The 21,311-nt window shown below is 41.5% G+C and overlaps 1 protein-coding gene across 2 annotated transcripts in view; it reads left to right on the top strand.

The window, feature by feature from the left end:
* The window catches only part of LOC129328231 (very-long-chain enoyl-CoA reductase), a 48,418-nt gene extending 28,819 nt beyond the window's left edge, over positions 1-19,599 (top strand). For both annotated transcript variants that reach the window (XM_054977153.1, XM_054977152.1), the window contains 11 exons: positions 5,620-5,671; positions 10,109-10,153; positions 10,910-11,013; positions 11,105-11,220; positions 11,751-11,856; positions 12,067-12,139; positions 13,314-13,357; positions 13,984-14,041; positions 14,783-14,871; positions 15,693-15,738; positions 17,802-19,599. In XM_054977153.1, coding sequence (XP_054833128.1) covers positions 5,620-5,671; positions 10,109-10,153; positions 10,910-11,013; positions 11,105-11,220; positions 11,751-11,856; positions 12,067-12,139; positions 13,314-13,357; positions 13,984-14,041; positions 14,783-14,871; positions 15,693-15,738; positions 17,802-17,929 — 861 coding nt within the window. In that variant the 3' untranslated portion in view covers positions 17,930-19,599. The remainder of the gene's footprint in view (positions 1-5,619; positions 5,672-10,108; positions 10,154-10,909; positions 11,014-11,104; positions 11,221-11,750; positions 11,857-12,066; positions 12,140-13,313; positions 13,358-13,983; positions 14,042-14,782; positions 14,872-15,692; positions 15,739-17,801) is intronic.
* The last annotated feature ends 1,712 nt before the right edge of the window (positions 19,600-21,311 follow it).

The raw sequence follows: 21,311 nt of genomic DNA, 5'->3' as shown, positions 1-21,311 counted from the left end.
CTGGAGAAACATCTGGAACTACAATGCCAAGACCACGGTGATACAGCCTGGAAAATCCACAACAACCATCGTTCTCTGGCCATGAAAGCCTTTGACAATATAATGTTTATACTTTTGTTTTTGCAGTATCTGTTATTTATTATATTTATTTATTGTATAGATTTCTGAGTTCATCAAACGGAAGCATTTGAAAATCTAAAGTTCATTGTGTTGTGTAAACTGCTACTGAAATAATGCTTAATTTAGTTAATTAGGGCTAATTAGGGTTTGAAATTTTGTTGCGATTTGGACACTGGGTGCCTATGTAGAATAGAATCAATGCAAAGAATTGAACTTGGTGAATAGATCTCAGATCTTTAAGACTAACCAACTTTATTGTAGCATAAGCTTTTGAGAACCACAGGTCTCTTAATCAGATGCAGAGAACTGTGGTTCTCTGCATCTGATGAAGAGACCTGTGGTTTTCAAAAGCTTATGCTACAATAAAGGTTAGTCTTAAAGGTGCTACTGGACTCTTTACTATTTTGCGACTACAGACTAATATAGCTAACTCCTCTGGATCTAGATCTCAAACCTTGGCTGCTGAAAGCTGGTTTTTGTGCCTTGGCAGAAATTCACAGTGATGTTTTTCCAGTTTTTTCTATGCAACAGTTGTGAGCTAGAAAAGTGTTCTTGCTTTAGAATGAGTGCTTCTATTCTAGAAAGGCACACTCTGATCAGTTGCTGCAGTTATAAATCTGTACATGAACAGATGTACCCAGACACTCTCAGGTTTTACAAGACAGTGCTTGCTCTTAGTACCCCTTCATAAATTATTCACAAAATTGGCTCCTGGTGCTTGACTCTTGTTTCTGTGGTCTGTACATGGGAGAATACATTTAGCTTTTTTGCTTATTCAGGAGTAAAACTGGGTACCTAGTACATGTTTTAAAAACAAGTGAAGCTGTTCTTACTTCAGGGCCACATCATAAGAAAGTTTCTTTGTAGTTTCCTTTAGTAACAGCCTGTGTAATATAGGTATTGTGAATGGAAGTGCATACAAGAACATGGTTAGCTACATATTTCTTTAAAATATAGATAGCAGCTTTAAATTGCTAACATATGTATTTTAAAGGGTCAAGAAGTGAAAATACATGTGTTTCACATCTGATATATGAATGTTCTTGTATTTAAGTGTGGTGGCTAAGTGAGTCTACCCAGCAAGGCAACTCCAGCTACACCGGAGGAAATCAGACCATGGATATCAGACAGGGCTCTTAGACCTCAGGATTGGGGATTGGGCAGGACACTGGAAAAATGGCAGTGCCCATTGCTTTGGCAACCAGAGCAGCTATGGGAGGGCGCTACACCACTGGCAAAGGGGAGAGAGTGGTGGGATGGCTGTTATGGTGATGGGGGTCGTACCGGAAGTCAAGAAAGACTTGGTAGTTATGTGGAAAGGTAGGCAAGGCTTGCAGAGCCTGCCCCAAGTCACTTAAGCCCTACCAGTAGTGATATGAAGGCTGGGGAAAGCATGTTTTCCTGGGAGGGTGGGGTCTTGTCAGCAGGACAGGACAGAGGATTGTTGTCTTGGGAGATCCTAGGATACTGCTTAGAGAAGGTGAAAAGCAAGCCACGTTGGGAGAAAGGCAATGGTACTCCCTCCCCATTTGCCATTTTAAGCAGGATCGGGAGGAAGAGTCAGGCCATGGCTGGCAGCTGCCAATGCTGATAGGGCCTAGCATACTGTATAAAATTAAAAAAAATAAAATGTGTGAAGTGGTCCTTAGCTCTCCATTTATTTGGAAAATGTCTATGCGGCCTCTCCAGGGAATCTGCCTGAGGTGGTTTATAAAATAAAATATACTTTAAAAAAGTCAAAGTTTATTAAAATACAGAATAGCTTAATATGGGTCATAAACATTTCGCAGAATAAAAACAAACTTTAACATGTTAAAACCAGCCCTTTAATTAAAAGCTTGAGTATACAGAAATATTTTAGTCTGGATTTATAGCTTTCTAAAAATCTATCCTTCTCCTAACTTTCTGAAATCCAGAAAAATGAATTATAAGGACTTGTACAAATTTCCTTTTGACTGTGGATAGCAGCTTCATCCTTTAATTATGTGTTCATTATAGGCTGCTCCCATAACAGTGACAGTTGAGACTGCTGTCTAATTAAACTATGAAAGTCTATCACCATGTATTTGTTTGTGATGACATTCTGTAGGAGTTGTAGAAGTTCCCTCAGTGGAGCAATGGTTAGAGAAGATGGTCTAATAGCTCCATTTTTCAGTGTGGACATAGAGGTGATCTTTTCCGTCTGAGAGAAGGTGTGTGTCTGTGTGTAAAAACAACTTGTTTGGAGTTGGAAAGATACTCAGAAAGAAGCAGAGGGTTAGATCCAGACTGAATAGGCAGACTCCACCAATTTTCCTTTCACCACTGTAGGCTCCCCCCTCATGTTGTTCCTCAAGGTCCCTGTTCCTCCAAGGAGCACAATTTGTGAGAATTAGTGGACTGCAGTGGAAGGGAAGAGGCAGGAAATTTCCATTCTGCTGTTGGAAAATTTAATTCGGATCCAACCCAGAGAGAGCAATGAGAGTTGACTCAGGATGAAGCCCCTTATGGTTCAGAGTGTGTGTCTTTCTCTTTGGGGGAATCTGATGTGGGGTAGTTCATCTGCTGCCTTGTAGCAGTTTTTTCCATCTGTGTTGTTTGTATACTTAGTGAATAAAGCAAATACTAAAAAGATGCTTTTGTCCAGAGGCACTGAGATAGTGCTGCTCCTGGAACTTCACTGCTTTATGGAAATGGGAAGCATGTAACAGTAATGTAGAAATTAATGGGAGTCTTGTTAGGGTGGGAAAGCCAGTATACCCCTTTAAACAAAGCTTTTGTAATGCGGTGAAGTATTAATACTATGAGGAAGGAGCTTGTACTAATTTTTTAAAAGGCTACCTGTGTGCTCATTTTAGCACTGGGTTGGGTCTAGCAGTCCACTCATGCAAACACTGCGCAGAAGAATGGAAGATCTGCACAGGACCAAACCCAATGTGAAGAACTGATCACTCTTCAATCAGCTAAAAATTTAAACCAAAATTGCATAGGTGTGGTGGTAGTGGAGCTGTCCCTGTCAACAATGATATCTGTGATGCCAGTAATTGGCTGTGACAATAGTGTGACGAAACTACACTTTACATATATTTAAAATATTTCTCATGGAGACTACACAACATAAATCTGTTTGACAATAAGATATTTTGAAGTAAATCAGCCCAGAGTATCCTGAAAGCGTACGCTCCATCCTGAAAGAATAAAAAGTTGTTATGAAGCAGACTGGGTTTCCCAGTAACTGCAGCATGCTATATAAGTGCTAGAAAAAACCCGACTTGCATGTAGGGAGGATGTCCACATTCCCCAGAAACAAGGGCCTACAAGTTGAGTGGATCCTAGTTTTTTAAAAAAAATATTTCCATACTAGCAGCCAAGACCATTGTGTGGATAACAGGCTTGGGAGGGGCATGGTGCCACGAGGCCGCTGTAATGATGGAGAAGGCCGGTGCGGTGGCGCAGCCCTCTGGAGGGCCACACCAGTGCACCAGGCCTCCCTGCTGCCTCCATGGCTGCTGCAGGGCCTCCAGAGGGCCACACTAGTGCAGCAGCCTTCTCCGTCACTACGGGGGCCTCTGGAAGGCCTTGCTGAGCCTCCCCAGTGCCTCCGTGGCTGCTGCTTCTCCAGGTGCCTCCGTTGCCGTGTTGCCGATGACTCACTGTGCCTGCACCAGGATAAAAAGTGAGTCATTGGTAACATTGCTTGCCTTTTACATATTAGAGATGGTGCGCTGCCTGATATATTTCAGTGTGAAGAACGAATACAGAAAAGGCATTCACTTAGGGGCAGCTTAGCATGGTGTGTAGCTGATAAGCAGAATCATCCTGCCAAGTAGTAAGGGAATTTTGCTACCAATCAGGTGAAATGGAAGCTGGATATTAGTTGCTTGGTGAAATTGTTGTCTGCATCCACCCATTTTGCTTCACAGAAGGTTGCAGAACAAGTGCAAGTCTAGAGAAGTCTTGTAATCTTTAACCATCTGTGACCTAATGACAGATCATCTCTCAGTTTGCGTTCTGCTGGGTGTCCTTTATTTTGACAAACTCTCTCTCAGGATAAGGCTTCCTGAGGAGTTACAGCGAGGAGTGAGAATACCAGATTCAGAAGGGAATCCAGGCCTTGAGTCATAGCTTATGCTGCTTGTTTAGCTGTAACTCAAGACATGGATTGCACTTCCTAGGTTGTGCTGCTTTTTCAGGCTATTAGAGGTGCTGATCCTTGCTTGGCACCAACCCTGTAGTGGAATCCATATGTATCTCTCTTGCTTTGATCTGAAAGCTGAGTTGGATGCTCTCTAGTTTGAGAGCCATCTGCTGGACTGTTCAACAGATTGCTCTTGCAACATCGCCATTGCTGGGGCTGGAAGGAGATGTGTAGTGCAAGGACAGTCTTTTTTTACTTTGGGTATCAGAGTAATGGTGGTATTCATGGCTGTATCCTGTAAACGATTTCATCTTATCATGAATGGCCATGAAATGAACGGTTTGTCACTGCATCAGCAGATGGTACCATTGAGTTATGTTTAACTTAAGGAGCAAGTGCTGTGTGCATAGTAAAACATGCTAGAAACTGGCTACACCACTCTGTGCCTGGCCCCATTCAACCATTAACAAACCATGGGCAGCACTGTGCATTTAAAAAACATCTGCATCGAATCTTGTTTCCTGTACACATTTTATAGTACTGATAATACATTTTTCTATCTGTCCTTTTTATGGAAAAAGCTGTACAGTGAGTCTAAACAAAAGATGATATCATACACATTAACTACTATTTCTACATTTAGCAGAGTTCATGAAGGTTTTAAAAATATTATGCTTTGTGATATGTTTGGCTATTTTTCGAAGGTCTGTGAAATGCCTGAAGAAATATATTTTAAATTATTATAGCACTTACAGCATTTTCCCCACCTGCTTTTCTATGCCACTCCTTTTGGTATAAGAAAACTACCTACCTGTTCCTTCATCAGTGATCTTTATCTTTTCATAAGAAAAAGAAAAAATGATGGGAACTGGCTGCAACATGCAGTGGAAAGCGTGGAAGGTTGTGCTTGGTGTCCGAGAAGCTTAGAGATTCTGCTTTTATCTGTACCTTTTTGTGAATATTGATATTTCTGATACTGAGCCATGCTGTCCTTGCCATCAGATGTTTGTTTCTGTTTTAGTAGCTCTTTGCCTGGTGTGTAAGCCCAAGAATGCTTGGTTTTTCTGCAGTTTTCAATCCACCCATTGGTTTATTACACTATATAATTGCCTTGAGTCTCAGTGAGAAAGTTGGACTATAAATAATTTTTTTAAAAGTGTCCATGAGCCTCTCTGTTATTCTGCTATGCTTTTAAATTCTTCTTGCCTCTGATTAATTACATCACTTTTTTTTTTAAAGAATGGGGAAACCTTTCCTCTGTGAGGGATCTGCAAGGTCTGACAAAGAAAGGCTTTACTTCTCATGAGCATTCCTTCTTGGATGGGGATGTGAAGAAAATGAACATATTTGGTTTCTTGATCACTTCCGGTGCTTTTTTTCAGGTGGAGCCCAATGCCACCGTAGCAGAGATCAAGAGCCTCTTCACTAAATCACGTATGTATGGAACAAGTCTTCATGATTCTTGCATGTACAAAAATATACTTTTAAATATATTATTAGTTTCTTTCCTTACGTCGTACCCTTTACTATGGGTCTGTCATCTCAGCAAGGGACGGGGTGTTCTGCAGCTTGGTTTCAGGATGGTATCTTGTGATTTGTCTTATTATTGGAACCTTTATTGTGGTAGGCCAAGTCCAGAGTATAAGGTGTAAGTGAGATTGCTGGGCATAGATGGAGTCTGTGGTTCTCAGGACTGCAACTACTGAGATTCTCATAGCCAGTAAAAATGTCTGGACTCAACAAAGTCAAGCAGGAATGATCAGAGATGGAACCTTGGCTTTGGTCTTAACTGTAGTATTTGCGGGGGATAGCAGGTGGCCAGGAAAGAGCCCATGGCTATTTTCTTCTTTGAAGAGAACAAGATACAACTCTTCCCTTTAAACAGGAGTATCCCTTCCCTATTAAGGTTACCCGGCAATTTTGATACTCAGATGTGAAGGTAGGGAATCAGTGGCCCAGGGCAGCCTGGGATGTGAAACAGCCATAAATCCTACACTTTTCTCTCTAGATTTGCCTACACTCAACTGTCAGCTTGAATGCCTAGATAAACTTATTGATAGGTTTAATACTGGCAAAATGTAGGTGTGCTAGATAGAATGAGGGCAGTGTAAATGTGTTGTCATTCTTTCTCCCAGTCTGCCCATAGTTGCACCGTTAAATGTAGGCAACTCATTGAATGCTGGAAACTACATAAAAGAGTGGAAAGTGCTGCTTAATGTGTGCTTGCATGCTTTAAATGAATTTCTCTGTTGCCAGGTCCTAAAATAGTTAAATAAAATACTTTCTCTCTGTGTATCTGACTTTGTGATAAACATTGACTGTTGTATTTGTGTAGAAATGTAGTACAAATACATTGCTAGCATGCCCTGATCCCCACAATGGTTACTCCCTCCAGTTAAGGCAAAAAAATCAATCCACTTGCCCAAGTATGACAAATTCTAAGTTGTGCTGGATGAAGTGTTTTGAAAGTTAGCACCCGTGAGCTCGTGTCCTTCTGTAATGGTCATTAACAGAGCCAACATAACTGGAAAGAGTCGAGAGACCTATCCCCATTCTGGATCTTGCTGTAGCAGAATGAAAAGGAGTTGGAGTGTGCACATGATTGATTCTTTGTTTCTAGTCATGGATAAGCGTGAGGCTCAGATGTCCTTTTCAGAGCAGAACTTTTGAGATGTTGGAGGGTTAAACTGCCCCTCTGCACATTTCTGTTTACTTCATTTATATCCCACTTTTCTCCTCAGTTGGGACCCAAAGTGGCTTACATTGTTCTCCTCACCTCCATTTTATCCTCACAACAACCCTGTGAGGTAGGTTAAGCTGAGAGTGTGTGGTTAGCCCAGTGTTATGCAGCGAACTTCTGTAGCAGAGCAGGGATGTGAACCTGATCTCTCAAATCTTAGTGGAACCCTCTATCCACTACACCCTGCTGGCTGTCAGGGAAGACTCACAGGGAATACTTCATTTTAATGCATTTATATTCACCTTTCTTGAGTTATGGAAATCAAGGCAGCGTACCACATGATGTATGTACAGTGCCAGTAAGGCAGTGACCAGACCTCGACCTGCTTAGTTTCAACATATGCTCTCCAACCAAATCCTGGGACTCAGTGTAATATTTTCCACACATTGCTGCATGGAGAGCAGCTACAGGTTTTTCCTTATGCAGTTTCTAGATAAGAACCACTAACAGATCACCAAGGCAAGTGCCAGTTTTTTTTTTATAAAAATTTTTTATTGGTGAGTATACTTGTCAAATTTAATACATACATTCCCTCAGTATCTAATTAACCCTGTCCCCCACCCTTTTCCTCCCCCCTCTCTATCGACTTCCAACAGCTTTCCAACCCTTAACCCCTCTTATTACTTAATAAAGTCCCTTACTCTAAGCACATTCTAAGATTTTTTTTCAGATATTCTATCATATAAATCAAATATCCTATCAATATAGTATACTTCTATCAATTATACTATCAAATATTCTATCAATATAATATACATCTTTCGGTTATACTATCAATATAGTATACATCCTATACCCCTCAATATAGCAGACCAGTATAATATAATGTACAACAAAAGTCTTAGTTTCAACATATTCTATTCCTTTTAAACATATATTCTATCAAATATACTACTGTCAATATAATATGTATTAAAACCCCTGCTGTGTGCCCTGCCACCAATGTGGCACAGCACACAACACCATATTACACAGTCATTATATAATATACAATCTGATCCACTAACATAATATATTATATATAGTATACCCCATTAGTATATTTGTTTAACTATACCCTTATTCATATACTCTGAAAAAGAATTCCCTTAACCCTTATACTAGCTTAGATTATAGTTACATTTCCCCTATATGGTAAGATCCCCCCTCTCTCTCTTATCCTTATTTTTCTTTAAAAATTCTCAAACTGCCACAGTTCTCCTTTTACATCCCACTTTTTTTCCAAAAATTGTTTCAATTTCCCCCAATCAGTAATGTATTGCCCTAGGTCAAGATCTTTAAGTTTCCTTGTCATTTTGTCCATTTCTGCCATGTACAGCAATTTATAAATCCAGTCTTCTACAGTTGGTATTTCTTGTGTCTTCCATTTCTGCGCATACAAAAGTCTTGCCGCAGCAGTCATGTAAAATAACAATGTTCTATATTGCACTGGAACAGTCTCCATTCCAAGGTTTAGTAGCAACAGTTCTGGGTTCTTATTAATTTGGATTTGCAAAATCTCATTAATTACTTCAATTATTTCTCCCCAGTACTGTTTAGCTACTTCACAGGTCCACCACATATGATATAGTGAACCTTCATGCTTTCTGCATTTCCAGCATTTGTCCGACATATTGGTATTTCCAAGCGCAATTTTCTTTGGTGTTAGATACCATCTGTAGATCATTTTGTACACATTCTCTTTGACGTTCGTACACGTTGAAATCTTCAATGTATTTTTCCATAGATGCTCCCACGCCTCCATCGTTATCTCTTTATGAAAATTTATTACCCACTTCACCATCTGGACTTTTACTGTTTCGTCCTCTGTATACCATTTCAGAAGTAATTTATAAATTTTAGATATTTCTTTCTTGCCTTCTTGTAGTAACACTTCCTCCAACTCCGATTTTTCCAATCTTATACCTCCTCTCAGGCAGTCCGCATTATAAAGATCTCTGATCTGTCTGTACTGAAACCATCCATAGCAAGGAGACAATTCTTCTTCTGTCTTTATTCTCAACTTTGAATATTGTATTTGTGTAATCTCCTTGTACGTTAGGCGTTGCTGTTCATTATCAACAGTTCTCGGATCTATTACTTCATACGGAACCACCCATGAAGGAATTCCATCCTCCATGTACGCTTTGTATTTCTTCCAGACCGTGAAGAGGCTTCTTCGAATATAATGGTACAAAAACATAGAGTCCGCTTTTACTTTGTCATACCACATGTATGCATGCCATCCAAATAGTTTTTTATGTCCTTCCAAGGCCAGAAGCTTACAGTTTTTTAACATTATCCAGTCTTTCAACCATACCAGACATATTGCTTCATGGTATAGCCTTATGTTGGGCAGTTGCAGACCACCTTTTGCCTTCGCATCTTGTAATACCTTCATTTTCACTCGCGGTTTCTTGCCTGCCCACACAAAGTCTGAAATTTTCCTTTGCCATTTATCAAATTGTTTGGAGTCTCGGATGATTGGAATAGTTTGCAACAAGAACATTACTCGTGGTAAAACATTCATTTTTACTGCTGCTATTCTTCCCAACCAGGATAGGTTCAGTTTATTCCATTTTATTAAGTCTCTCTCTATTTGTATCCATAGTTTCTCATAATTATTTTTAAACAAATCTATATTTTTCGCAGTCAGTTCAATGCCCAAATATTTTACTTTATTAGTTACCTCACAGTTTGTTATCTCCATTAGCTCTTGCTGCTTCTGCTTAGTCATGTTCTTGCATAAAATCTTTGACTTCTTTTTATTCACATAAAATCCAGCCAGGTCTCCAAACTGTTTTATTTTCTCTATTACCTTTGGCATATTTTCAATAGGATCCTCTACTATTAACATTATATCATCCGCAAAGGCCCTAACCTTGTAGGAGAACTTTTATTTTCATGCCTCGAATTGTATCATCCTGTCTTATTTGAATCATCAGTATTTCCAAGATCAAGATAAATAACAATGGTGACAAAGGGCACCCCTGTCTTGTTAAGGCAAGTGCCAGTTTATGTCGGTGGCCTAGTTTACTTGGCAAAAAATAAATAAATAAGAGGTGGCTAAAATGGTTTTGTGATCTTCTGTTATCTCTTCTTGGGTATATATTTCTTATATAATGTTTTCCTCCCTCTTTTTCTTTTTCCAGATCCTCAGTGGTATCCAGCTCGGCAGTCTCTACGCCTGGATCCTAGTAAGTGGAATCATGGAACATTCTGATAGTTTGGAGTCCATGCTTCCTGTAGAACTTGACTAGGCACAAACCTATGAAGAAGAAGAAGGGGGGTTGCACCAAGGCAAAATGAAGAAGGAACAGCTAGTGGTGCAAAGGGAAGAATTCTTTAATTGCAAAGTTTAACCCATATGCGTTTCGCATCAGCTTCGTCAGGGGGAATTTTAAAAATTCTTTTTAGTGTCTAGTGATGAAGCTGATGCGAAATGCAAAGGTCTTCCTTTACAATCAAAGAATTCTGCCCTTTGCACCATTTGCTTTTTCTTCTTTGTTTTACCTGCACAGAGGCCATTAGGAAGATGAACAGGTTGCTTATCTGTAACTAATGTTCTTTGAGTGCTCATCTGTGCTCTATGCAACCTGCACTTTTCCCCCAAAGCAGGTGCATCTAACCTTCTGCATTGCTCTGAGAACTGAATGGGAAGGCACGACACTGTCCCTCTAGGCATGCATACCAGCATTAGGCTCAGAGTGTTGGTGCCAGTACCACTGCTCTAGAAGATTGACTGGTGCTCTGCATAGGTGTGAATGCAAAGATAACCACTCATATAACTTCAGTTACTGGCAAGCAACCATGTTTTCTTCATTGTGGCCTCCTGACTGTTAGGTAGTCAGAGCTTCTCTGCCATGTAATGAAAGATGTAGTCATTGGATTTGGTATCCCACTAAGAGTGCTTGAGGGAACTGGGGCATCGTTGTGATTTTTCTTTCTTTTAGAGGGGAGATCCCTAAAGGATGAGGACATCCTTCAGAACTTGCCAGTTGGCACCACCGCAACACTGTATTTCCGGGATCTGGGAGCACAAATCAGCTGGGTGACTGTAAGCATGCCTCTTCCCTGTTAAGATGGTCCCTGTTCTGCCACACCCTCGTTTCCCAACTCTTCCTCACCCTTCCTCACCTGCCTTTCAGGTCTTCCTCACTGAATATGCCGGGCCCCTGTCAATCTACTTGCTCTTCTACTTCCGGGTTCCTTTCATCTATGGCCCCAAGTATGACTTCTCCTCCAGCAAATACTCTGTGGTACAGTAAGTGTGTACATTTTTGCTATGTGCTGGGGTGCTGCCCTCTAATTTAGCTGGCTCTTTGGATAGCCTGTGCTCTTCCTCACATCCTGCTCTGAGGATGGGGATTCTTCATCCTTAAAATGTGTCCCAAATTCTCTGTACTATATTTGCATTGCCAGGAGCAGTAATCAAGTGGGCAGAAAATAACACAGCTGAGTAATGAACTCATTCTGTGGTTGCTGGGCCTAATTGAGCACAGTAGTGCTCTCTGGTTTCCCCATGCAGTCATGCCTGTGGCATAGTTTAATGTTCCAGTCTTCTTCTTGGAGCAGTTGTTCTGAGTGGAAATTAAGGAAGTTAATTGGAGTTGATTAAGGAAGGTGGCAACAAAAGTCTCTGAACAGTCACCCGTATTGAATGAAAGCTCAAAAGATGGAAAGCTTAAAGGAGAGCCCCTGGAGGACTTTGGGGAAACTTAGGAGTAGCTTGCATTTATATTTCTCTAGAAGATTATATGCTGATAGTACCCTCCCCTTTATCTTCCCCTCCAGTCTAGCCTGCATCTGCCACTCTTTCCATTACATCAAGCGGCTCTTGGAGACCCTCTTTGTCCATAGGTTCTCTCATGGGACAATGCCCTTGCGTAACATCTTCAAGGTAAGCACTGCAGAAGTGAACCTAAGTGGGGACAAGGAGGAAAGGCCAAGCAATATTTTCCATTTGCTTCTAAAACTTAATTTACGTGGGATTGGGGGGAATGGCTGGTCTTGATCTCTGCTTAAGCTTTTCCCAGGCAACAAAGCAGAAGTAATAATCATACCTGTTTTCATTAGGGAGGCATTTCATACTGCATTTGTTTTTCTCCAGAATTGCACTTATTACTGGGGCTTTGCTGCCTGGATGGCATACTATATCAATCACCCTTTGTATACTCCACCTGGTAAGTGACATCATAGGCAGCTGAAGAAAAAAGGGAAGGATCTCGGAGGTCCATGTTGAATAAAGAGCCCAGGTAGCTTTTAAAGAAACTTGGTTGAGTTAATCTCCCTCATATTTTACTCTTGGATTCTCTTGGAAGGGGGCTGAATAAGTGTTCACATGGGATGGTGCCTGTTTGTGGCATAATTGATATTGTATTGCACAGTTTGTTAGTCAATTGCTAATTGGCCACCTTAACATTTCACAAGAGTACTATCAGGGCTCTTGTATTCCGTGGGTCTGGGAAGAAAAGAATTTAGTGAGGGGCATAACTTTTGGCATCCTCAATTCTGCCTTCATTTTTAAAAAAAATACAGGTTTCTAGCACTTACTATTCAAGACAGGCTTGAAAGCGCAATGGGCAATGTCTGGTGGTATTGCTGAAGCTATGGGTGATTGAGAGTGCACAGATTTTCTGGGGGCAGGGGGTGGGGTTAGGAGGCAGATCTTTGGTTCTCCACCTAGCTTCATGAGCCTCCCTAATAGTAGGTGAAGACAAGTAGATTTGCTGAATTTAATTAACCTTCCATTGAGGGCAGAATTTAAATTTTGCTAGTGCATGAATTTCAAGTGTGTTCTTTAAACACAAGCTACCCAAAATCTATGTATACTTCATCCATGAGATAGGTTTGTGACTTTTCTTTTCCCAGGGTAACTATCTGCCCTTGGATTTTATGTCATTTCCCATCCTACACCAAGATTCCTTGATGTGTCTGACCCTATATGTCTTATATTTGTAAACATTTCGCTGCTTTTGCCATTCTCAGAGGATAGGACGTACTAGTTGTTTACTCCTTACTGACCATTTTTAAAATGTTTTTGAGAATTAATAGTGGATCCCTATTTTTTTTCTTGAATTGTTGGTTATCCAGATATGTATCTTGTTGGTATGGAGGAAGGAGACATCAATGCCTTAAATAAAAATCTGCAACCTCTTTCCCTATTTCCAAATTCTAGTTCCCCCATGCAGAACTCTTCTGCTATAACTATGTTGCTGATCTCATAAGCCTCTGTTCTGGAAAGCTTCCTGAGTTCTCTGTTGTTGCAGAGTTTATTCCTAGTAGGAACACACTAGCTGTTCCTAGTTTCATAATTCCTCTAACTTGTGCAAATGTGTTTGTTTCAATATCCTCCAGCATATGGACATGAACAAGTGAAACTGGCACTCATCATATTCCTGGTAAGAATGTGTAGACCCTTGGGGATTAGTAGGAGTCCCATGTAGGGCGTGAGTGAGTGTGGACAGATGAGATGTAGTAGTGGGGTAAGATTCAGTGTTACAGGGTTTGGTTGGGATTATAGGTAGCCCTGGGGTGGGTGCTTGTGTAACTAGTAGTGAGTGAAGCCTGGTGCCAATACTGAGGAAGAGAGAGAAACTGCTTGTTTCCCATTTGTCTTGCTGTGTGCATGATCTAGGTGTCATCTCCTCCTAATCCCTACTTCCTTAATTTGAGTCAGGCATGGCTCCAGGGCCTCTTTCCGTGATAGGGTGTAGCTCTGGAACATAGAAGTAGTGAAAGTAATGTGAGGAGTTGAGAACAAGTGTAGAGGATAGTATGAGGGAGGTGGGATTATAATGCACGGGTAAGAATAGGATTCTTCCTTGCTGGCACACTTAGGAATTTCTTTCTCTCCCAACTAGCTTCTAAGATGGGCAACAGTAATGTGCACCATTGGTCACGACTACAGTGGCTCTGGCAGACTTCCATGCAGGAACTTGGCTTGTGAGGATGAGGGACATTGTAGCAGATCAGAGCTTAGCCCTTGTATATTGTTTATTGATGTTTGCTCCTTTTCTTCATGCAGTTCTGTCAGCTTGGAAATTTCTCAATTCATATTGCTCTGAGGAACCTGCGCCCTGCTGGTGAGTAGAGAGTAGGATGATACAGAGGTCATTTTAGGGCTTAAACTAAATTTCAAGTATTCAGAATGATGGACGTACAAGATGAGCCTAAAGGAACTGCTAGCAAGCGATGCTGTCGAGAGTCCATGGCTGGTGAGGCTAACTGTCCTCTGTCTTCAGGTTAAAATGTAACTTCAAGCAGAGATTTAATCTGGCCTGAAAATCTGAATTTTCTGCATAGATGTATCCCATTTGTCCACTTCATTAATGTTTGTGGGGTTTGCAGACTCTAGATCTCCCTTTTTGTTGGTGGTATGTGCAAGGAGCGAAGACTTCAAGTAGGAGAAGCAGGAGTTCTGCTAAAGAGGCTAGGCTACAAGTAGGATGGAACAGCAACAGAGAGAGAGAGAGAGGCTGTGTAGGCTACAGAAGCATCACCTGTACCCTGCCTAGTTTCTGTCTTCTGTAAGCACTACTTTCCCCCCTTCCCCCAGTCCCTCCAGCCAAAGCTCATAAAGCTATAGCGCTCCAGTAGTTTCCTGTGAAACACACAGTTGGAGTGCAGTACCTCCTGCAAGGACATCTGCAGAAACTTCAAGCTGTGAGGCAGGTATGAAGTAGTGGAAAAAAAATGTCCTGCTTAAGACTGCTGGTTCCACTTAAGAGCTCCTTAACCGTGGGAGACATGCGGCAGAGAAAATAGAATCATTCGGAAGTGGGGATATATGGGGTGTTTCTTAGAAACAAGTAATTTCCCTGCAGGCTCCAAGACGAGGAAGATACCGTATCCTACAAAGAACCCTTTCACATGGCTTTTTATGCTGGTTTCCTGCCCTAACTACACCTACGAGGTAAGGATGCTGTACAGACTCATCACAGATCAAAGAGGCTTGAGTTGAGATGATCCAGTGTCTTATTTCTTGTTCTGTACTATTTCACATGAAGCATGTAGCTGGAACAGCAGTTTCTTCTTTCAGGAAAGCAGCCAATGAGCACAACTTTTCATCCTGGCTTATCTGCTCGACGTATCATGAGGTTTTTATCCATCTAAGACATCTTGTATACATGGCTGAAGACTCCTTAACAAAATATTGGCATTGTTATGTCCAAAATTCAGCCTCTTGAGACTTGGTAGCTCTATGACAGCTGTTTCATAGAAGTAGTTAGGGGGAAATAAGCTGAATTCTTCTGTCCCCTATGACACTGCAGAAGGAATGGATAATAAATTGTGATTTAATGTTTTCAAGATGTGTGGTAGTTATGTACACAAATTAAAGTAGAGTGCCTTTTACTGATTTCCAGATACTCTGGTTTTGGCTGCTGTCTTTACTTGAGCTTGCTGTTCCCTTCTGAGTAGATAACATGGGAGCCACTTCCCTCAACTCACCCATCAACCTAAATCTAGTCTAAGGGTACAAAAGAGGAATCGGCTTTGGAGTGCTGGGGTGGGGCAGAGATGGTTTGCTTTATAGTTCTACTTTGATTGGCAAGTACAGAGAGATCTCTTGGCAGTGAGCAGGGCTGTGGTGCTCCCTCTTTGTCCTTGTAATGTGAATGTCAAAAGAGGCTACTGCAGCCTTTTGCTAATTAGTCATAGCTGTAAAGATCAGCTCAGAAGCCCTATCTGCACTGCCTGTCACAACTCTGAATTGGTGTCTGTCTTCTCTTCCAGGTGGGATCCTGGATTGGTTTTGCCATTATGACTCAGTGCCTTCCTGGTAAGTCTTTATTTGGACTTTCAGAGATGTCAGGTCTTTGCTATAATTATTTATCAGAAATTCACAAGGCCCTCTATCAGTTCTTTCTTCTCTCATTTTGTAGTTAAACTTTCCCTTCCCAGGAAGTAGGGTTGAGCCCCCATGTATTTACAGGAGTGCAGGAAGCTTGTCTCTCCAGCATAGGAAGTTACTGTGGCTTCTGTCTCAGTGGAAGGCAAAACACAAGAGTTCGGGCTTACCTCTTCCCTCTTGCCTCTTTTTTTCCGGGGAAAGGGGGTAGTCAAAAGTGTGGATCCACTGTATCAAACAATGAAGCTAAGTAAAAGTTTACTAGTTTTTCTTGCTGAGAGAGTGGGGTTTTATCATCCCTGTCACTTGGAATCTCAGGAATCTGTATCTGGAGTCAGTTCCTGCTTTTCCTAAACCAGATATATGCATCTGCTCATTGTATTATTGTTCTGGCTCATACTTTTTCTGGTCTTTTTGCATTCAAGATACTGGAGCCAGGCTGGGGCAGCTTGGATCTACTTAGGGTCTGGTGGTTAGTCAGCCTGCAGTGTCCCTTCTGTTTAAGACATGATGCAAGTATTATGGCTGGCTAGACAAGGGCACAATTGAGTTTCTTTATGTAAGAGCTGAACAACTGTACAAGCTGAGGAGAGCAACTGGGAAATGGTTTGGAAGGTGGCACGTCAGCCTTGTTACATGTCCTGAAAGGATATGTATAATTGCTTGGTAGGGAGTTAGGAGGTGGGTTACATGAGCTAGGCGGAGAGATATGAAAGTCTGGATCGCACTGAGCTGTAATGGTCCTTCTGAGGTGTTTGTCTCACCTTGCCTTGTCAGAAAAGGGGGTGTAATGATTCCAAGTAAATGTGTGCATGTGTCTTTAAATGCTTGGTTTGAGCTAGGTGAAGAGTGGGGGTGAAAGAGAGGAATGAGTGAGCGATATGACTGGTTGACTGAGATTGTGGGCGGCGTGAATGCAGTTTAGACTGAGAGAGCAGAGAGCAATGAGTCAGAAGAAAGCAGGCTAGCTGTGTGCTGCCTGTATATGTTGAAGTGCTTTATGAGAGAAATATAACCTGTGTGGAACCTGAACTGAGCATTTTTGTGAAAGGACACTCAGTCAGGGAAAGAGAGGCCAGCTGTGGGCTGCCTGAGCAGGTTTCATATTTCTGTGAATAAGAGAAAGAGAGGCTAGCTGTGTGCTGCCTGAGGAGTTCTCTGTGAGGGAAATATAGAGCCTAGAGAAAGAGGCTAACTGTGTGTGAAGCCTTACAAGAGATCTGTGTGAATGAGTTTATAGGAAGTAACTTTAAGAACTAAGAACTACTTTTATGAAACCAATACACTTCTTGAAAAATAAACATTTATTTTGTTTTGTTATATCCCAGTGTAGCTGTCATTGCTATATCCCGTTCATATCCTCAGGGCCACATAGAACCACGAAGGAGCCTGATGCTTAAACACGTTACCAAAGGGGAAATTTGAATAAAATATTTTGGAATAATATATTCCTGGTGGCAGCAAACTACCCAGAGGGTGTAAGGGGAAGATTAAAAGAAAAATCTACCCCAAAGAATGTACAGGTCATAACAGGGGGTGAAAGGAGTCTCTCTGCACAGCAGCATTTTCTTCTAAAGGATAAATTCCAAGGCAAATGCTGCTCTGTCCGATCTTAGACAAGTGGTAACTTTGTAATGTAGCTGGAGCTGGGTTCAGCACAATCTGAAGGGGCCATGGCTGAGTGGTAGAGCATCTGCTTGGCATGTATTCCTGTAGTTTCCCCATCAGTCACTCCATATATTTAACAGAAATTAATATACTATTAGATTTATGGACGGGAGGGGATTGCTTGCTGTGTGTGTTCTTTTTTAAATATTTAAGATGTTTTATTGGTTTTAAAGATACTGTATTTTATATTATTCTATTAGTTGGAATCCGCCCTGAGCCTGCTGGTGTGGGGAGGGCGGAATACAAATCGAATTAAATAAATAAATGGAATGTTTAGTGACCTATATGTACTGCTGCTGAAGCACAACTATCTTCTTTGCCTGCAGTGGCTCTCTTCTCTCTGGTTGGCTTTATCCAAATGACGATCTGGGCAAAAGGAAAGCACCGAAGCTACCTGAAGGAGTTCCGGGATTACCCACCACTGCGTTCACCCATTATCCCCTTCCTGCTCTGAGCTGTAGGCAGTTGCTTCTAGATCTGGGCTGATGAAGTTTTTTAAAAAAAAAATGTCGAGTGGCTGTTGGAGTCTAAAGTGGGATTTTTTTCTTGCTGTCTGCACTATGTTCAAGGAGTGAAGCTATAGGGATTCCTTGCTTGTGTAAACTTATCTCCCCCACTAGCGTATCTGTGTTCTTACCCCCATTCCAAAGCCTTTCTGAGCTTGGGATTTACCTTCTTTACAGAGCACTGTGAAGCCAAAAGCTGCAGTAGAAAATAAAGCCCCTGGGGGAACAGTCTAAATTTGCAGTGAACTAACACTGAAGTAGTTGCTGTGCAGCTAATTCTGTATGAGTAGGTGCCAAAGGCTGAATCTAGGTAGCCTCACTCAAGGAGCAGACTTCTGTCCAATGCAGCAGGCCTCTGCTCTACTGCTCATAATGTATAGGAGTTGCCTGCCTCTCAGTTCAGCTTTGCACATCTCAACTAAACAAGCCCTCTTGTGGCAATTATTGGTAATAGCACATATCTGACTCAGCCCTTCTCTGTCTAGAAAGCTTCTGTAAGATTTACTAGAGGAAGTGGAAAAGGCAAGGCTCCAGTATGAAGCCTTGTCTTCCTCTTTTATGCAGCATGGTCTTGTGAACCCTTCAGTACTTGCTCCCAGAACAGCATTGGTACTTGCAGCCCAAATCTTAAAGCAGCTCCAGGGAGTGAGCAGGAGCAACTTCAGTGTACTCCTATAAAGCAGCCTTGATCATGTAGTTCTGATCACGCAGACAGGAAGCATTAAGCTGCATATCTGGGGCAAGGGAGATGGCAAGAGAGAACCATGTGCTAGGATTATGCTCTGAGAGTAGCTGGTGGTTCCCTTACACCCAACATGCAAGCCAACTATGAGTTTTCAGTGAAAAAGCAACTGTCTCCCTTTCCTTAGCAAAAATGAGCTCCAGTCACCATCAGTCACCATTGAGCAAAATTCCTGTCTCTTCTCCCTGTCCTACTTACATGCTAAGCAGAGGTTGTGTTTTAAATTAACTCAGCTGCGTAGAATGGTGGCTGCAAAGTAGGCTGTGCTTTGGACTGCTGGCAGAGGTGGGCATTGAAGTGAGGGTCTGAAGAACCACTTTCCACATAAGCTACTATTCTGTGGCAGTTGCTTCGTGTATTTTCTCTGAACTCAGTCCAGACTCGAATCACTCCTACTTCAAGTGTCCCTTCCTTACAAAATGTTTCAGTAGTGGCTCTGATGCCATGTGTAGGGAAAGTTAAACCCACACTTGCACTGTAAATGGGGTGGGGGTCATTTGAAACAATGGTTGAAATGTCATTTTATCACCAGAAGGGGCCCTTTACTCTTGCTACCGGAAAAAAAATTCAGTGTTATGAGACCTCGGGCAATCTCTCTATTCGCTTTTTCCTGTTTTGTCTTAATGTTATCAAGGTTGCAGTCCTGTTCACTTACTTGAGAAGAAGCCCTGTTGAACTCATTAAGGCTCACTCTTAAGTAAACATGGATAAGAGCAGGCTGTAAGTTTGCTATAGTCTTATTTTATGCTGCATGTGAGCAGTAAGATACTGGAAACATGTTAGGCAGCTGTTTAATGAGCCACTGACTTGCTATGGTCTGTTTCATGTGGATCTTTCTTCCATGTCAGAACTACACCAATAAAGATAATCCAACCACCAAGTAGTGCCGAGTTGTTTGTATAGAGCATCTTGGAATTATAGGACAGAGGACTTACCTGGTATGGGGGAAGGGTTACATGGCAGGGCACCTAAAGAAGATGCTTAATGTATGACTATATGGAGCACATGTAACATGCTAAAAAATAGAAGGCTACCAAGAAATGGCTACTGTTTAATCCTTCAGCTAGTGTTGAAATTATTACCAAGCTATAATACAACTATGCAAAGTTTTTATAAGGTTTCTCCTACCTTTCACTTGAGAATTTTACTTTCAGTAGTTCAGGAACTGCCTTGATGGACTAAGTGGGCAGCAAAATGCCTATAGAACATCAGACAAGTCAGGAGAATGGTTGCCCCCAAGCAGTGGCTGATCAACAGATATCAAAGAAGGTTCTGTTTAGCCAACATAACGAATAGTGATTTGTCGATCTTCTATTAATGTCTTTTAAAAGCAAGGGGAACATCACATCATCTAGTAGTGGTATCAATGTGCTGCTTAGTATCCTAAGAATAAAATTGCAGCATAGTGAATAAGCTAGAAAGAGACAAGACTTTAAGGGAGGGACAAAGACAAACTCCACATTACTTTGTCAGCAGAAAAGGTCTCTTGTATTTTCTTAGCTCTTAATGGGAGGAAAGTTAGAAAACTTGCTTAAGTGGGTCATTGTTCATAGTTTTAGCGAGTCCTTATATCTGCACTAAAAAGCCAGATGGTAAAATGTCCCACTCTCCTGTTCCTGGCAAGGGAGAAGCTTTACGGTTACCACTCTAAATGAATATAAACTGTTCTTTTTCTATACTAAATATTGGGGGGGGGACTCATGTTGCAGATTTGTTTGCTATTCTCATTTGTGCCTTAAATTCAGTCTTATGGAAACTGCAGCATAGGTGGAATTATGAAGGTGACAGGGAGCAACCTAAAAACAATCTGGCATTCTGTTGCAAATTTAATTTGTATGACTAAATTGTTCCCTTCTTCCTTTGCCTTTTTTACTTGCTTTTGATCAGTTCCTCATGCCTTTCCTCCTAACTCTGCCTTCTTCCTTTTCCACACTATTACTATAGCAACAGATCCCTATATTCTCCCACCCTTGTTACATCTCTACACCATACTTCCTGTGTCTTCCTCGTCCATATCCTCTGCCTTTAACGTTTTTATCCCATAACTTCAGCCCATTCTCCAATCTTTGCCTTTAACCTCATCTCCCATTGTTCCCACGTTTCATTTCCTTCCATCACATTCGACCCTTCTGCCAATTCTGTCATCTTATTACCCTTCTATCCTTCCTGCTACCCCTTCTTTCTTCCTTTCCATATCTATTATTGATGCTGCAGAGTTCTTGTGGCAGCATTTGACTCTCAGAATGACCGCCTGAACCTCTCACATCCACCAGCCCAGACACCATTGTGGCAACAAAAAGAGGAAGCAGCACTGGACGTATCAACAGTGCAGCTAGTTCCTGATCCACTGCCACCTGCAGCCTTGATGCAACTCAACAGCCTGAAGACTCAAATCTATTGTAGGAATGAATGGGGCACTCAGGCATGGCTACAGTTCTCCTTGCACGAGGAAGCCTCTCTCCCTTTCCTATCTGCAATTTTCATTATCCGCACATGGAAGTAGAACTTTAACATGAGATATGAACCAAGCAGGGACTAATTAAAAGGCTTCATGTAATACCAATATACAAATATAGCCTCTTCAGGTG

Source organism: Eublepharis macularius, chromosome 4 (assembly GCF_028583425.1).
Source record: "Eublepharis macularius isolate TG4126 chromosome 4, MPM_Emac_v1.0, whole genome shotgun sequence".
Classification (NCBI taxonomy): domain Eukaryota; kingdom Metazoa; phylum Chordata; class Lepidosauria; order Squamata; family Eublepharidae; genus Eublepharis; species Eublepharis macularius.
This window is presented reverse-complemented; position numbering and strand designations above follow the sequence as displayed.